Below are 19,040 nucleotides of genomic sequence, written 5' to 3'. Positions count from 1 at the left end.
TGGAAAAATTCCACCTTTAAAAGTATTGATTTCACACTGTCAGGCAATACATTTAACAATATGTTTAAGGCTGGTGTGTCTGCAGTAGTGAAGAATTGCACTGCAACCTACAGAGCTGCAATATACATAGTATTGTGATAGTCATGGAGCAAAATGAGGTTAACTGAAAGACAGTGGGTACGGAAAGTTTTAAGAAGGTAAAGAAGCATCCAAAGATCACTGTGGCTGAGCTGCAGAGATGCAGTTGGGAGAATGTTCTAGAAAGTCAACCATGACTGCAGCCCTCCACCAGTCGGGGCTTTATGGCAATGGCCTGACGAAAGCCTCTCCTCAATGCAAGACACATGAAAAAAACACCTGAACGACTCCAAGATGGTGAAAAATTTAAGGGGGTCTGAATACTTTCCGTACCCACTGTATATACATTATCTAGAAGAACATTTTCTGATTCCACTGAGCAATATGTATTGAATAGTTATAAAGTTTGTTTAAATGACAAATCACAAGAGGAATTTCACTGAAAAGGCAATATCTGATTATTTATTTACTGTATCAGCAACACAGTATTTACAAATGTTAAAAAAATAAAAAATAAAATCATATGTCCTCAAAATGCCTTTTTGGAACAAGAGCCATAATGCTGCACCAGTAGCTTTCAATCATCTGCACAGGGACCGGTTTCACTGTTTGGCTTTCTTTACGATGGTGCCCACCGCAGAGATGACGGTGGTCTTGGTGCCGCTGGCTGTCGTCGTCACAGACACGACGGACGGCAGGGTGGCCGTGGTGGTGCTGATGAGCGTGGGCTGGGCCAGGGTCACTGGGATGGCAGAGTCCCACTTGCTCTTCCTCTTGTGAGAATCTGCTGAGACAAGTCAAAGTTGGAATATTTCGTTTTTAACAATTCATTAACTAAACAATTGTTATTTCAATGAGACGTGAGAATCTCCCTCTTGAATTTCCTATTTTTAGTAGAATACAGTAAAACTGGCCCTGCCAAGAATAGTGGAAAAACGTGACTAATTGACCACCTTGCAAAACATTTCCCCCCCCCCCCCAACTACCTACAGTGGGTACGGAAAGTTTTCAGACCCCCTTAAATTTTTTACTCTTTGTTATACTGCAGCAATTTGTTGAAATCATTTACGTTTTTTTCCTCATTAATGTACACACAGCACACCATATTGACAGAAAAAAAACTTAATTGTTGAAATTTTTGCTGATTTATTAAAAAAGAAAAACTGAAATATTACACAGCCATAAGTATTCAGAACCTTTGCTGCGTCACACATTTAACTCGGGTGCTGTCCATTTCTTCTGATCATCCTTAAAATGGTTCTACACATTCATTGGAGTCCAGTTGTATTTGTTTGATTATACTGATTGGACTTGATTAGGGAAGCCACACCCCTGTCTATATAAGACCTTACAGCTCACAGTACATGACAGAGCAAATGAGAATCATGAGGTCAAAAGGAACTGCCTGAAGAGTTCAGAGACAGAATTGTGGCAAGGAGCAGATCTGGCCAAGGTTACAAAAAAATCCTGCTGCACTTAAGATTCCTAAAAGCACAGTGGCCTCCATAATCCTGAAATGGAAGACGGTTGGGACGATCAGAACCCTCCCTAGAGCTGGTCGTCCGGCCAAACTGAGCAATTGGGGGAGAAGAGCCTTGGTGAGAGAGGTAAAGAAGAACCCAAAGATCACTGTGGCTGAGCTCCAGAGATGCAGTCGGTCGATGGGAGAAAGTTCTAGAAAGTCAACTATACCGCAGCCCTCCACCAGTCAGGGCTTTATGGCAGAGTGGCCCGACGGAAGCCTCTCTTCAGTGCAAGACAAATGAAAGCCTGCATGGAGTTTGCAAAAAAAAAAAAAAAACCACCACCACCTGAAGGACTCCAAGATGGTGAGAAATAAGAGTCTTTGGTCTGATGAGACCAAGATAAAAATTGCTGGCCTTAATTCTAAGTGGCATGTGTGGAGAAAACCAGGCACTGCCAATCACCTGTCCAATACAGTCCCAACAGTGAAGCATGGTGGTGGCAGCATCATGCTGTGGGGGTGTTTTTCAGCTGCAGGGACAGGGAGACTGGTTGCAATCGAAGGAAAGACGAATGCGGCCAAGTACAGGGATATCCTGGATGAAAACCTTCTCCAGAGTGCTCAGAACCTCAGACTGGGCTGAAGGGTCACCTTCAAAAAAGATAATGACCTTAAGCACACAGCTAAAATACTGAAGAACAACTCCGTGACTGTTTTTGAATGGCCCATCCAGAGCCCTGACTTAAACCCAATTGAGCATCTCTGGAAATACTTGAAAATGGCTGTCCACCAATGTTGACCATCCAACCTGATAGAACTGGAGAGGATCTGCAAGGAGGAATGACATAGGATCCCCAAATCCAGGTGTGAAAAACTGCATCATTCCCAAAAAGACTTATCGCTGTATTAGCTCAAAAGGACGCTTCTATTAAATACTGAGCAAAGGGTCTGAATATTAATGGCTGTGTGATATTTCAGTTTTTCCTTTTTAATAAATCTGCAAAAATTTCAATTCCGTTTTTAGCAAATGGCTGCAATATAAAAAAAGAGTGAAAATTTGAAGGTGGTCTGAATACTTGCCATACCCACTGTATGTTAATCGTTGAAACCTGGTGTGTCCCAATGGTCTCTTCCCAGGGCCGCATACAAAACAACTGAAGGATGATGGGCCACTTTGACATTCTTCGTAACCTTTAATTCATTTACAGTAACACATGCAAACCAATCAATCAGATAACTGACGCTTATTACAATTGCATTGAAATATATTTAAAAAATTAAAAACCACAAACACTCTTGAATAAAGCAGGGATAAACGGCCAATAAGTGATTTCGGGGTTGGCTACCTCCAGAAAACAAACAAACAACAGTAATAATTTTAATTAAAAAAAAGAAAATTCGAAAAAAATCTGCAAATAGGTGAATCTGCGGGTGCCGAATTGCGACTATGCGGGGGTCCACTGTAAATGTTATTTGCATTTATTTATTCATTAAAAAACAGTTAGGTGACAAAGCAAAGTCAAGGACTTTTCAGGATATTGGGGTGGCCAGTGGCCCTGTATTCGACTAGAATAGATCCGCCACTATACTGACCATCGGGAAATTCCACCTCCCTAAATTGACCAGTTTAACTGTTCAGATCAAGTACTTTGTTATATTAATGAAGAATTTTAGAAGATTTAAAATAATTTGAGATTCAAGGAAGAGAATGTAGTAGCTGCAATATAATTGTAATTTTGATTTTGAAATCAATTAATTTTTTTCTTGGGATTAAGTATATCTTTCTATAATTTCTTTGGTAGCAGTGTGTCCTTGGGAGTGTTTTTGTTCACACGAGACAGAAATATAGTGTAGTTCGCACCTTAAAAAAATGTGCATGACTGCAAGTTAGTGCATATTTACCTGTGGCTGTGTTGGTTGTGCTGCTGCTGTTTGTGGTTGAAGCTGATGTGTTGGATGGGTTGGTGCCCTTTTTCGTACCTGTGACAAACTCGATCTGCACAAAAGCACACCCAGCATTAGTACTAGGCTTTAAACGATCAGGATTTTTGGGGCCGATCACCGATCAGCGAGTTTAAAAAAACGATAACCGATCCGATCACAAGATGGAGGAATGTGTTTATTTAAATGACCTGTTCATTTACGGTTTATACTTGTGTACTTAATTACTCAAAAAAATATATTTACAATAAATGTATCTTTGTTCCTCTCTGCCAGTGAGGCATAGTGACAGGCAGAACAAATGAATGGTCTTCTATTAGATGGCAAGAAGTAAATACAGTAATTAATGTACCCACTTTTTTCGACATTTTTGATGGTTGGTGTGTCGTGAGATTTTTTAATTGTAAAATATGTTCCTTTGCTCCATAAAGGTTGGAAATCACTGCTCTAGTCAGATCGTGTATTCTAATCAGTCAGGTCAAACCAACATTACACGACAGAAATAATGGGTCCTAACTTACTGTAATTAAATTACTTTATTTTTAATTAAATTACCTCACCCACACCGAAACTTTAGAGCATGATTCGACAGAACGGCGGCATGTTTGCGTCCAACTGTTCGTGCTACCGCTAGCTTGCTAGGCTACATAACATTTTATTGCCTGATTGCGAGCCATATTGTATTAAAGGTATGTTAACATACCTCAAGCAAGCCTTAAATGAAAATCCTCTCCTGTCCTGAGCACCGGTGACCACCAACACACGTTTCCCCCCCTATTTTGTTTTTATAATACAGTCGACACACTCCACTCTTGCTGTCGAGTGTATCCGGTTACATTTGAGTTGACAAGATAAAGCCCAATGATCGTAAAAAACGGGATGCGGTGTTATCGGAATACAAGATTTTATTGCAGTAGCCTGACAGTGCAATCGAGCAAATTTGTCTAATTGCATTACGTGTTGCCTGTCTCCAACGTGTTGTCTGTTCCACACCGCCAACGTTTTTTTTTTTTTTTTTTTTTTTTTTTTTAAATGACTTCATTGGCCGTCAAATATTTACAGTACTACGTCAAAAGACACGGGACAAGGCTAAAAATAAGCTAGCTTTTGGATTCAAATATACTGTGCACGCGGCGATGCGGAATTAATGTCTTTTGCGGAGCCGATCAATGACGGCGAATTATGACATTAAAGCCGATCAGCATAAAATGCTAAATATCGGGGCCAATACCGATCAGCCCGATCAAAACGGTGTAAAGTCTAATTAGTACATTTGAATTCAATTGACTGGTCATGTTTGATTAGAACCACTGGAATATGAAGCCACTGATTACATGCAATTTATGGGGATCTTGCTTCAGGGCACAATCAGTATTTAACAAACACACTTCAAACTCTTATTTTAACCTGCATGCAACTGAGTACATTTCACAAGACAGAAGAACAGAGCAGCTCATGCAGGGTACTACATGTTCTTTCTAGTCCCCTTTCTGACTAATATGCAGCTGCTGGAATGATGTTGTTGGTACTGATGACAGCGGCATGTGTCAATGTTGCCTCTCCCTGTGCATACTTTATGAAATGCAATAATTAATTTTACAGGTAAAGGGGAAAAAATGTCTGAGCATGAGCAACAGTTAGGAGAGCATAGCATGGCAAAATGGTTTCTAAGCGTTTATGTGTAGACATAAAATAGTGTGTTAACTTGCTTTTAAGTCTAACCTTGGTCCGCTCCTTTTTGGCTTTCTCCAGCTTGTCCATCTCCACTTTTTGTGCTTTAGCTGAAAGAATGAGTTCATAAGAAATTCTTAAAATCATAAGGAGATGCTGAAAGAAAACCACCATACCGAGAGCTTCGTAGTACGAGTCCTCTGACCAGCCGTGAGGATCAAACATATCTTTTGGGTAGTTAGTGCCCAGTTCGTCTATACTGCAGAACTGAATGAGCTTCTCGTAAATACTAGAAAGAAAAAAAAAAAGGAAAAAAAGATCCCTGTAAGATTTTACTAAGAATAGACTATATAATTTATTTAAAGCAACTATAGTTCTGATCTACTGAAATCACACATAACACTTTTGTGTCTGAATATGTGTGAGCTAAGGTCCATACCTTGGATTTCTGAATTCTTTTTTCTTCTGAATGTGGCTGTTAGTGTCGAAATCTCCATGGAGCTTTCTTTCGTACAGCTTGTGGATCTTCTCCTGTTGCGACAACAACATTGAGAGGATGTGAATTGACAGGGTAGATGGGCATCCTGTCTACCAAAAACAAAAGCATCCACTAAACATACGGTCAGACCTGCGAAAAGCAAAGGTAATTGTTAATTGCTGTTCGACAAACAGGAGCCACTGTCAACTGGCCAATGTACAGAGTATCACGAATGATAAATCAGGCCTTCCATAAAAATGAAAACATGAAATAGCGGAATGCTGCTACAACATGAAGAGCGACAACTCCCTCCAGCTTTTCCTTCCATAGACCAGTTTCATAGACCTGTACTATTCTACACTGCATCCAAGGCTGCATGTTACAGATCGGATGTTATTTAATTCATCAAGTTCCTTTCAGGCAACATGGTCTGCCTTACAGTTGAGATGTTCTGGGTTTGAATCTCAAGTCCTCCTGTGTGGAGTTTACATATACTTTTATATAGTATGGATTTTTTCCTCCTTAAGTACTCTGACTTCTCCCACATTTGAAAAACATTCTTCTTAGGTTAATTGAAGACAAACTGTGTGTGAATGTAAATAGTTGTTTGTCAATATGGTCCCTGTGATTAACTGGCTACCAGTCCAGGGTGCACCCTACCTTTTGCCGAAAGTCGCCTGTGATCGGTTCCAGCACACATATGACCCTAAACAGGGTAAGTGGTAGAAAATGGACTGATGGATTTTAGTAGAGAAAATAAACTTTTATTTTCCTTCGTGAGCCTTGACCCAACCTGCACCTCCTCTAAGCCTGCCTCCAATTTGTGAGGTCTTGCAATTGCTTTTTTATTTTTATGATGGCTGTCCGAATGTCACAATTGTCTCTTTTCCAATGATTGTGTTAAACTCATCTCCAGTGGCGCGGTCGGTATTTTCATTTCAAAATAGTCCCACAGGAAACTTTGAAAAACAACGCACTAACCGCATGTCCGAAAAAGATTAAAAAAACAAACAAACAAACAAACAAAAAACAAATAACAATGGAGGAGGATACATTTCCTGGCCACCGCAAACACTCACTGCCAAGTGAGGCGGAAGTGGAAATTGCAAGCCAGAACAAAGCCACAAGTTCCAGCCCACTGCTTGTCATTCTAAGGAAAAAGCTGGGCTTGCCATTGGCCCAGAAATAGGTGGGGCAGGATGAGGATTGGCTGACTGCATAAGACAGTTCCGCCCTTAAAATTAACAGAGTTCACAATGGAAAGAAATATGCTGTAAAATTCTTGATCCTGGGGTATTTTGTCAAAATCATGCCACAAACATGTTATTAAGACAGCTATGAACTGTTAAAGAAAAAGCATAATATGCATCCTTGAGCGACTCTAAAAATACATGTCTAAAAATTCAGAAATACTTTTTGATTAGTAGAGTAGCCATTACAGAAAAGGAGTTGCACAATTTATCATACAGCCAAATTAGCTTGTGTCTTTCTCTCATTTTAGGTCTTTTGGCATTCTCCATCGAGGGGAAAAAGGCACAGCAAGTGAAAACAAGTCCAAAGCTTCTCCAGTCATCTTCACTGCAAGAAAACAATGTTGACAAAACTATCTGTCAAGCAACCAGGAAATAATTTGGTCGCAGATAGGAACCTCAGCATAAAATTCGAAAATTGTCAGAAAAAAACAATTATAAGTGTCACACATCTGTCGAGGATGAGGCATTTCCTAGTTTAATAGTGGCAACGCCATGGAAAAAAGTAGTCTGGTGTTTTTATTTATTTATTTATTTATTTTTAAATCTCATACAGTGCACATCTGAGATCCAGCTAAACTCAAGATCTCAAGATAGCCAGAAACCAAGAATTGTTTTCCAGACATGTTCAGGGCATGATTGGAGAAGATACCTGGGAAGTGTTCAGAGCAGATACATTCTTGCAGTTGTGAAATCGCAAAAAAAACAATCACACTAAGAGAACATGAATGCAGCCTTATGGTGGGCACAAGCCAGTGCAAACAGTAGGCCGGTCCCAAGCCCGGTTAAATGTAGAGGGTTGCGTCAGGAAGGGCATCCGGCTTAAAACTTTGCCAAACAAATATGAGCGTTCATCCAAAGAATTCCATACCGGATTGGTCGTGGCCCAGGTTAACAACGTCCGCCACCGGCGCCGTCAACCTGCAGGGCGCCGGTGGAAATTCAACTACTGTGGGTCGAAGAAGAAGAAGAAGAAGAAGAAGAGGTGGAAAGCGGCTTCTTTGGCAGAAAGAGAAGAGGAAAGCACAGAGCCTAGAACTGAATGTGGGGACTATGACAGGAAAATCTCGGCAGTTGGTTGACATGATGATTAGGAGAGGTTGATATATTGTGTGTCCAGGAGACCAGGTGGAAAGGCAGTAAGGTATAGGGGCAGGGTTTAAATTATTTTACCATGGTGTAGATGGGAAGAGAAATGGAGTCAGGGTTATTTTAAAAGAGTGGGCTAAGAATGTCTTGGAGGTGAAAAGAGTATCAGATCGAGTGATGAGGCTGAAACTTGAAATTGAGGGTGCTATGTATAATGTGATTAGTGGCTATGCCCCACAGGTAGGACGTGACCTAGAGGTGAAAGAGAAATTCTGGAAGGAGCTAGACGAAGTAGTCCTGAGCATCCCAGACAGAGAGAGAGTCGTAATTGGTGCAGATTGTAATGGTCATGTTGGTGAAGGAAATAGGGGTGATGACTTCGCAACAAGGATGCAAATGGCTGTTGTGAACACTTTTTTCCAGAAGAGGCAGGAACATAGGGTGACCTACAAGAGCGGAGGTAGAAGCACGCAGGTGGATTACATCTTGTGCAGACGATGTAATCTGAAGGAGGTTACCGACTGTAAGGTAGTGGTAGGGGAGAGTGTGACTAGACAGCATAGGATGGTGGTGTGCAAGAGGACTCTGGTGGTGGGGAGGAAGATGAGGAAGACAAAGGTAGAGCAGAGAACCATGTGGTGGAAGCTGAGACAGGACGAGTGTTGTGCGGCTTTTCGGGAAGAGGTGAGACAGGCTCTCGGTGGCCAGGAGGAGCTTCCAGAAGACTGGACCACTGCAGCCAAGGTGATCAGAGAGGCAGGCAGGAGAGTACTTGGTGTACCTTATGGCAGGAAAGGAGAGAAGGAGACTTGGTGGTGGAACCTCACAGCACAGGAAATCATACTAAGAAAAAGGTTAGCTCAGAAGAAGTGGGACACTGAGAGGACCGAGGAGAGGCGAAAGGAATACATTGAGATGTGACATAGGGCAAAGGTAGAGGTGGCAAAGGCCAAACATGAGGCATGTGATGACATGTATGCCAGGTTGGACACTAAAGAAGGAGAAAAGGATCTATACAGGTTGGCCAGACAGAAGAATAGAGATGGGAAGGATGTGCAGCAGGTTAGGGTGATTAAGGATAGAGATGGAAATATGTTGACTGGTGCCAATAGTGTGCTAGATAGATGGAAAGAATACTTCGAGGACTTGATGAATGAGGAAAATGAGAGAGAAGAGGCAATTGTGGTGGACCAGGAAGTGGCAATGATTAGTAAGGGGGAAGTTAGAAAGGCATTAAAGAGGATAAAAAATGGAAAGGCAATTGGTCCTGATGACATTCCTGTGGAGGTACGGAAGAATCTAGGAGAGGTGGCTGTGGAGTTTTTGACCAGCTTGTTCAATAGAATTTTAGCGCGTGAGAAGATGCCTGAAGAATGGAGGAAAAGTGTGCTGGTGCCCATTTTTAAGAACAAGGGTGATGTGCAGAGCTGTGGGAACTATTGAGGAATAAAGTTGAGGAGCCACACAATGAAGTTGTCGGAAAGAGTAGTGGAGGCTAGACTCAGGACAGAAGTGAGTATTTGCGAGCAACAGTATGGTTTCATGCCTAGAAAGAGTACCACAGATGCATTATTTGCCTTGAGGATGTTGATGGAAAAGTACAGAGGTCAGAAGGAGCTACATTGTGTCTTTGTAGATCTAGAGAAAGCCTATGCCAGAGTACCCAGAGAGGAACTGTGGTACTGCATGCGGAAGTCTGGAGTGGCAGAGAAGTATGTTAGAATAATGCAGGACATGTACGAGGGCAGCAGAACAGTGGTGAGGTGTGCTGTAGGTGTGACAGACGAATTTAAGGTGGAGGTGGGACTGCATCAGGGATCAGTCCTGAGCCACTTCCTGTTTGCAGTGGTGATGGATAGGCTGACAGATGAGGTTAGACTGGAATCCCCGTGGACCATGATGTTTGCAGATAACATTGTGATCTGTAGTGAAAGCAGGGAGCAGGTGGAGGAACAGTTAGAAAGTTGGAGGCATGTTCTGGAAAGCAGAGGAATAAAGATTAGCTGAAGTAAGACAGAATATATGTGCATGAATGAGAGGGGTGGTGGGGGAAGAGTGAGGCTACAGGAAGAAGAGATAGCAAGGGTGGAGGACTTTAAATACTTGGGGTCAACCGTCCAGAGCAATGGTGAGTGTGGTCAGGAAGTGAAGAAACGGGTCCAAGCAGGTTGGAACGGGTGGAGGAAGGTGTCAGGTGTGTTATGTGACAGAAGAGTCTCTGCTAGGATGAAGGGCAAAGTTTATAAAACAGTGGTGAGGCCAGCCATGATGTACGGATTAGAGACAGAGGAAGCAGAGCTGGAGGTGGCGGAAATGAAGATGTTGAGGTTCGCTCTCGGAGTGACCAGGTTGAATAATATTAGAAATGAGCTCATCAGAGGGACAGCCAAAATTCAATGTTTTGGAGACAAAGTTAGAGAGAGCAGACTTCGATGATTTGGACACGTCCAGAGGAGAAATAGTGAGTATATTGGTAGAAGGATGATGAGGATGGAGCTGCCAGGCAAGAGAGCTAGAGGAAGACCAAAGAGAAGGTTGATGGATGTCGTGAGGGAAGACATGAGGGCAGTTGGTGTTCGAGAGGAGGATGCAGGAGATAGGCTTACATGGAAAATGATGACGTGCTGTGGCGACCCCTAAAGGGACAAACCGAAAGGAAAAGAAGACGACACTAAGAGAAACATGTTAGTGACACTGAAGCACTTTTGGCTATGCGTGTCCTGAGGCCAGGGATACCCAGGCAAGACTGGTGAATGTGAATCATTAGTTCACTACTTAGGTGTGGGAATAGAAGCCTGGCGGGGATAAAGTTGAGCTGTTCACTTACTAAATCCGCCTTGTGTCCTGACCTGCCTCTGCGTCTTACAGAACAAATCTGATTGCAGTCTCTGAATTTATGTAGACACCAGAATTTCACCCGAGGCGAATGAAGGTGGCACAATTATTTACCTGACAAAGGCGACAGTGCTAACACACTGATGACTACTTAAATTGTAAGCCTGACTAATACTGGATTTAGCGCAAAAACTGCTATTTGAAAGGAAACAATTATGCTTTTATAAAGCTTCCTAAAGGTGTAGACGATGGCAGTATGCAATAAATTGCTTACTTGAACTTTGGTGTTGTATGACAACTGAGTGTAGTCAATGCTACTTCTATGATTGATCCTACAGACTGACGGTGGAAGTGATAGAGAGCTATAAATCCTGGATTCAGGAGGTTCATGGACATGTTTTTCAAGGCATTGCCAATTTTCTTTTAATGTCTGTCTTTTACTCGCCTTTCATGGAGCACGCCAATTTGGATGCTGCAGCCCCTCAAATTAGCATTCTTTCCTTGTCAGCTTCAGTGATATGAACACTGATGGGAGGTCAGTAGAGCAGTGCTTTCCAACCTTTATGGAGCCAAGGCACGTATTTTACAATTGAAAAATCTCACGGCACACCAACAAAGCAAAATGTCACAAAAAGTGGATACATTAATTACTGCATGTAGTTCCTGCAATCTAATAAAAAAACATTTATTTGTTCTGTCTGTCACTATGCCTCACTGGCATAAATAGATGAACAAAGATACATTATTCCTTGTAAATAAATAATTTTTTGAGCAATTATGTAAACTTGTATAATTTCCCACGGCACACCTGAAGAGCGCTCACGGCACAATAATGTGGCCCGGCACACTGGTAGAGAATAACTGCAGTAGAGGGAGTCAAGTAGAGTTTGGGCAGTGCTTGCAAAGTTTTTTTTTTTTTGTGTGTGTGTTTAAAATCACTTGCGTCTCAATTCTTCGCACCTTGGTTTTGTGTTTTTATTTTGTACTCCAAACTGTACCTTGCATAAGAGGCATGTATTGACTTCTGCCAAAGCAGCCAGAGCCAAGTATTCAGCTTTGAGCAGGACAATTTTATTACCTCCAACCTGTGAGGTGTGCACATAAAACATGAATACCGGCGAGAGTCTATTCGAGCAGGAGGATGAGCTCAGAATTACACAAGGCCTGATAACATCAACACCAGCCTCTACTCTGGTCTGATCGAAGACAATACCATGTCCTTGATGGCTATGTACTGTATATCAGAAGTTATATTATGTTTGATTAAAGAGAAGAGGGAAGCAATGAGAGCTTATTAATGATCACATAACTGGAGAGCAGTGGCTACCTGAAGTTGGCTGGAGCAGCGTCCCGGGGGCTCGGGTGGAATTCTGATCTCATCAGGTGACATGTTTCTCACCTTCTCTGAGAAGAGAGCTGTGGAGAAGAAAGAAAAATATGAGCCCTTTCAATTCTCCACTTTTGCAGTGTTGTTTTGCACGCCTTCCACTCAAAAGAAGGTTGAACTAACAAAGAAAATGCTATGCAAACTCAGGTAACTGTTTTAATTATTTGACTTAATACACAACTGCTGCAAAGTTTTAAAGATGAAGGGGTCAGAATGTTTGTAACAAGGTCATTCACTAAAGTCCTGTAGAATAAGTTGGTTTTGCAGGACATATTGGAGCTAAAAATGTACATCCCTGACAGGGAGTGGTTGCTGTTGGAGCTTGGAAAGACAAGGGAGGCGCCTTTTCTATCTCCATCATTTCCTCCTCTGAATAGAGGCCAGACGTTCCATCGTTTCACACCACCGCACAGACAAATAGCTGTTTCGCTCATTCAGGTGTCTGTCACACACTGAATGCGTGTTGCAAACTGTGTGTTACGTATGAGTGCAAAAGCAGGAGCTTTTCCCTGCATGTAAGACAAGTTCAAACTTGACTGGAGATTTGAGGATCATTTACCCAGTAGCTGACTTTTAGCTCAGCAAGCTGAAGACGTCTTCTTTTTAAAGCATACTCGGGAATGACCACCATCAATCTTAGCGCAATGAGTACTAGGATGTGACTTCCTTTGTAACATTTTGCTTGATCTTATCAACTACCAGTTGTCCTCTCCAGTTTGACATTTTAAAACATATTTGTAAAGATCCTCAGTTCTTTTTTGAAAACCAGTGCTTTTGGATTAAACAAGACAAAAAGGAAAGTGGGGCCCTCTCAGCCGAATTGAATCTTCTGTGTATAACATTTGTTTTTTGACTAATAGGAATAAAAACAGTTAATTTGGTATCTCACAGCCAATGGCAGAATTGTGTTTGTAATGCTAGTGTAGCAAATGTACTGTATACAACACCACTCCTGTGTCTCGCAATGTTGCATTACAGTGACGTCATCTTTCTGATATCACAAACTGAGAAAGTGGGGAAGTGCTATTTTCTCTTCTGCAGTCTGCAAAGAGAGATGACGGATTTCCACAAAACGTGACAGCAAAAAGTACGGGGCAAGAAAGAACCTCCAAAACATTGTGTATATGCATTCTACTGTTACATCAGGCCTAATTTTGGTATTTGTGAACAGCAACTTTCTGAGATAGCATATGCTAAAAATAAGCGCAAATAATATACAAATTAAGTTTTATTTTTAAACAAATATGTAAGAAACAGAAAGTCATGTGCTCAAGGTGTAGATATGGCCTTTAAAACCAAATGCATTCTACGATGCATTAATTCTTCTTTATAGAATGCGATAATACTGTAAACCTTTTTTTTAAATTTGCTTTTCACTGCATTGCATTCATTAAAGCACACAAGATGCGATAATACTGTAAACCTTTTTTTTAAATTTGCTTTTCACTGCATTGCATTCATTAAAGCACACAAAGAACCCCACTCGTTGTTGATAAAGTAAGGCAGAATGCCTGTTTTACTTATGTTTGGTCGTAAATATCAATGGTCACGACTGAGTTTTTTTGTTGGTGGTGTACCGTGCCAAAGCCTCTGTAGCCTGACGAATGCTTTCCAGCGCCTTTGCCGTTTACCCTGGTTTACTGCTCAAGCATGACTTCTGACTCACACGCATCAGTACAGACTTGCCACAGAGTTCTCCGTGCGTGTCAGCAGAGGAGCAACATCTCCCCTCGAAAGATACACCATTGCTGCTGTCGTGATGGTTAGAGCTCGGCCACTTTTAGGAAGAGAGGTGGGACAGGGCATTGCCTTTGCTTGGTGGATGCACAACTATACTATGCAATGTATGCAAGCTCGTACACATTTTCATGATGAGGAAATATGCAGCAGTTATGTTGAACCTTGTACACGGTCTTTTCAAGAAGAAACAGTAGCCCCTGACAATTTGGGCAAGTCCAATGGGTGGAGATAAACAATCTTGCATACACTGTCACATACAATTTAACATTGTAGCTGCAACAAGGGTTCACCACTGTGGGAGTCAGCTAATCCCAACCCGTCGAAACAAGATTAGCAAAATAATTTTGTAGTTCTATTCGACAAACTAACAAAAACAACTTTCAGAAGTGAGAATCAACCACAAATCTGTGTTTACGGAATAGCCGCACAATCAGGATTGATAGAGAACGACATTGCCAAGTGTGCCGACAGTAGATGATAATCAGTTTCACAACTGCCATCTGTTCTGCTGGAAACAGACAGAAAGTCAAAATCTGTGCCCTTCAGGTCTCTTTGGACAGTGGCACAATGCGTGTCCCTTCACAGAGTAGACAAAGAGTTGTCTTCAGCCTGCTGACAGGAGGCTCACTGTGACATTTACTGTCAGACAACACAGAGGAGCCAAGTGCTGCTTCTGGAATGCCAAGTGTCCAGTTATGAGTCACGCGCAGACCCCCGCATAACACTGATGGCAATAGAGTCGTCTTGAAAACAAAAACGCTGCATTTCCTCTTGTTGATAAACACAACGAGTCTGATAAGACAGTGAAGCGAATGGGCTTGTTGATTCATGGCACAAACGGAGACATTGAACTGCTTAGCCATTATTTTTCTGATTAGATTAGTCAGCTCTTGAGTCTTTCAGCCTACAGTTAAATGAATGGTGCAGTTAATGACACCCAAGCTTGAGGCCAGAATCAACAAATAGCTGAGTGGGAACGCTGTGTGCTCGATGAGCCGCGCATAAAACGCCGCTCCTTGTATCACTCATTTCCTGCCTATCTCTCTCTCTCTCACTCTCACACACACACACCTGCACGGGTCAGTGATTACTCACTTCGCATTGCCAACTCCTCTGTTAGACCTTCATGACCCATCTTTCAAACGGCAGACAAAGAGCCTTTTAGAAGTCATGTGAGTCCAGTTAGTGCTTCACACATTGACTGCACCCAAGTCACTGAAACGATTATGGGCTATTTATTCCCCCCCCCCGACAAATACCACCAATGTTGAATTTTGTATGTGTTGTTTTGAATTGCATTATTGGTTCTTAATATTTTTATACCAACAATGGGAATATTTGGAATAAATACAGAGGGGATCCTTGGTTTACGATGGCATTCTGTTCCTGTGCAAATGCAACTAATTTGTACTAAGATGGCTTGCACATCGCCTATGCTAATGCAGTAGTAAAGCCATCATACTGAAAAACAATTATAGGCCATAAATATAAGACAATCAAATGAAAACCAGACAAACCTTCTTGTGCATTCTTACGTTGCTGCGCTAACTAGCTATTCGTAACCTCGAAACATCCCGAACTGTTGTAAACTGAGGACCCCCTACACCTGTCTCGTGGCCCGGGGGCCAGATCCGGCCCGCCACATCATTTTATGTGGCCCGCAAAAGCAAATCAAAATTGCTCATTGTGTTCTGGTGTAATACCATTGAGATATTTGCAAGCATTTTTTTTGTTACCAATCCCGCTTTGAAAAGAAATGGAATAGTTGAAAAACATCTTTTTATAGGCTTCTGATTTCAAAACTGGTTATCAATGTGTTCCGTATACTGTGTGTAATTATAGTATATGAGGTAATCTTTCATTTATATGGGTTGTGTTGGAAAATTTGTCTGAAAAAGATTTGCCAAAACAGGATTCACAGTCGTAGTGGCCCTCCGAGGGAAGTCATAACGACGATGTGGCCCGTGACAAAAATGAGTTTTGACACCCATGCCCTACACAGTGCAACCTCTGCAGTCCAACCTCCCATTTGTTTATTTAGAAACTTATCCAACTGAAAGTAATACAATCAGAATTGATGAGTTCCATGGATAACTTGTTGCCATCATGTTTTAATTAACACTATCATTTAATTAACATTTTAACATGCTTTTCTTCCATAAGTGTAAAAAGAAGCTACCCATGTATATTTAAAAATACACTACTGTCGCATTGATGACACGTGACTAATGAATAGTCTATCTGAAAGAAAAAGAGGGAGGGTTGCTGTAAAAGAATCAACATCCTCCAATGTGCTTTTTAATATTCTTAACTCTCATGCAGGTGTAGAAAAGTTAACCCCTGTAAAATTGTGTGCTCAGGTGAGTCTTTTCCCCTAAAGACAAAACGCATCTCTGTTTCTGAGTCACTTTCTGTTCTTCTACTATTGATTCAGTCACTTACTCTTTGCCCTGGCTAAGAAAAAAAGAAAAAGCTGTTCTCACTGAGCTGAAGTTTCACAGGATATGTGATATATGTGTGATAATGACATTGTGTGACTTGTGAGGGGTATTTTAGGGGGATAAATGTGCAGGGGTGTTGTTGGCCTTTAGACCTCTCGCTGAAATGCTCACAATAATATATACACAAGTATACATTTGACCTTTCTCTAACTATACAGACGATGCAGATAAATTTGTTCTAGACCAAAACAATATTTTCATTTAACATTGAGTGCAAGATAAATGTTTTTGTGTGTTTACACTTACCAACAAGCTCGTTTGGGTCTTTTGCTTCTACTTCTGATACCTATACACAAAGAAAAAGGGAGACAAACCTTAAAGGCTATCTTAAATTACAGCAAATTACATGAGATTGTCAAAAACAACAAGACAGTTCTTTTAATTGAGCACAGAATAGAAACGAAGATTTTTTTGATTTTTTTTTAAATTAAATCCTAGGTTTGGCAAAAGGTGGGGTCTTTCCTAACCTCTAAAGTATGCCGCATGTTGTGCCAGCATTGACTGCGTAACAGGTTGAGCACAAAGGAACAGTACTGTTATTCACTGGCTCCATGTTATCACTTAGCAACTGCACGGGCACATCAAAGCATTGTCCTGACTCGGGCCAAATCACATGGCCTGACAGGAGGGTGGCAAATAGAAACGTGCAGGCACAGCAAACCTATGGGGATAATAAATTATGTGGCACCTGAGGTTTGACGCTGAAGAATCCTAGGATTTCTATTTCACTAACCCTAATCTGATATTTCTAGTCCTATTTTGTTAGGCTTCACAGGTGGCAGCAAACAGCAGAGCTGGTGTTCGTGTGTATTGAATACAGGGTTCAAACTGCTCTTGAGAGTAAAATTCTAACTCTTTCAAGGTACCGAATTAACAGTACTCAGAGCAAATAAAGTTTATACATTAACTTGGTTTGAATGAGCCGCTGACAACAAAACAAAACTATAAGGGTCGGAGTATTTTCATCTTTATTGCTATCAAAAGATGTTTGATTTATATGACAGAAAGTGTGGGCGAAACGACAAAACAGCAACGCATAAAATTAAAGCTGTTGTATGAGTGCCAGAACAACATGCCGTTTATAACTCAAGAATTGGTGTGGGTAAAATATTGATTAATCCATGCATCGCAATATTCCAACCCCCAATTCAATATAAATTCAGCAACTTTTTTTTTTTTTTTAGGCTCTACTTTTTCAGTTCATTTTTCTGATGTTTTATTGCTCAAAAATATTAGGTAACATCACAAATGTTCACATGGGCATAACAAAAAATATTTCAACATGGTCAACAGGTACTCTAATGATTAGTGTATTTCTACTTTTTAACCATCAAACCATTTAAATCAATATTGAACCGAATCGGAACCTACATAATCAAAATCTAATTGAATAGCAAACAAATCTAATCGAATTGTGAGGTCCTTAACAGTACAATGAATTGTCGTGTAGACCTCAATGCATCCTACAGGGCATTTATTTCAATGATATTGTTGGTCAGCTGTTGAATGTCTTTTGAAAGATGAATACATGAAGGATACATATCTTTAATAGAGTTTAAAAAATTTTTTTTTACCATATTGAGATTAACACGATTACAGTCTCACACTATTTGAATGTGATCCAAATAAGTGTGACCTCTTCAAGTGCATGAAATATGGCGACGAAATGATGGCTACGAAAAGTGGATGTTCAGTAAAAACAGAAAAGGGCTGAGACTGAAACTTACTTGGCCATTTGACATAACAGCTCTAAGGTCCAAGAGCTCTCGAAGTAGCAAATCCATAAATGAGCACACTCCAAAAGATGTAAAAAGTCACTGAGTTGGCATTTAGATTCAAAATTATCCGCAGAAAAACGTTGCTTGGTTTGTCAATGTGCAGATACAATTGTTTTTTCCTAACAAATTGATTTAATGCTGCAAAAATAAGGACTAACGTCAAATGTTTAGTTTGGAAAAAATAAAACATTTGAATTCATATGTATTCAACAACATGCAGGCCTAATCATCATCACGAAAATCCTCGTTTTCACTGAGAAATTGATTAAAAAAATTACTTTTCAAAAGAGGGTGTACTGCGCTATACACATATATTAAGCACTGCAAGAATTTTGGGCTGCTGCTCAACAGAATGTCAATAAATTAGATGTTTGGTTGTATGTTAGATTTTAAAACAAAAAGAACATCTGGGGGAAAGCAGTCAAATCTAAGAAGCCTCAAAAGTACTTATGAGTACAATATTTTGTTAGTTGCACTATGTTCGGCAGAATTGCAAAGTCATGACACAAAAAGTTTGTGATTTAGTTGTGGTTTATGATAAGCTATTTATTACAAGCTAATAAAATCCATTACTGGAATTGGTTGGTGACCATTCCAAAGAGTCCCTGGCTTCTGGCCCAAACTCAGCGGGGATAGGCTCCAGCTCACCTGCAACCCTAATGAGGACAAGCGCTACAGAAACTGGATGGATGGATAGCTCATGCTGTTAAAATGCAGAGATGTTGATCTCATGATTTCCTTAAGCAAGAAACAGACCAAACAATAGCATAATCGGGGTGGCAACATTTGGACCTCACCTATGCTTTGGGTATTACTTCGAAAAGTCA

At 40.9% G+C, this 19,040-nt stretch overlaps 1 protein-coding gene across 1 annotated transcript in view; it reads right to left on the bottom strand.

The window, feature by feature from the left end:
* Positions 1 to 518: 518 nt before the first annotated feature.
* Positions 519 to 19,040, bottom strand: part of sap30bp (SAP30 binding protein) — a 34,245-nt gene continuing 15,723 nt past the window's right edge. The window contains 7 exon segments of the mRNA XM_061755710.1: positions 519 to 862; positions 3,446 to 3,539; positions 5,207 to 5,265; positions 5,332 to 5,444; positions 5,595 to 5,686; positions 12,135 to 12,223; positions 16,682 to 16,721. Of these exon segments, the coding sequence (XP_061611694.1) occupies positions 681 to 862; positions 3,446 to 3,539; positions 5,207 to 5,265; positions 5,332 to 5,444; positions 5,595 to 5,686; positions 12,135 to 12,223; positions 16,682 to 16,721 (669 nt within the window). The 3' untranslated portion in view covers positions 519 to 680.

Source organism: Phyllopteryx taeniolatus, chromosome 19 (genome assembly GCF_024500385.1).
Source record: "Phyllopteryx taeniolatus isolate TA_2022b chromosome 19, UOR_Ptae_1.2, whole genome shotgun sequence".
In the NCBI taxonomy this organism is placed as follows: domain Eukaryota; kingdom Metazoa; phylum Chordata; class Actinopteri; order Syngnathiformes; family Syngnathidae; genus Phyllopteryx; species Phyllopteryx taeniolatus.
This window is presented reverse-complemented; position numbering and strand designations above follow the sequence as displayed.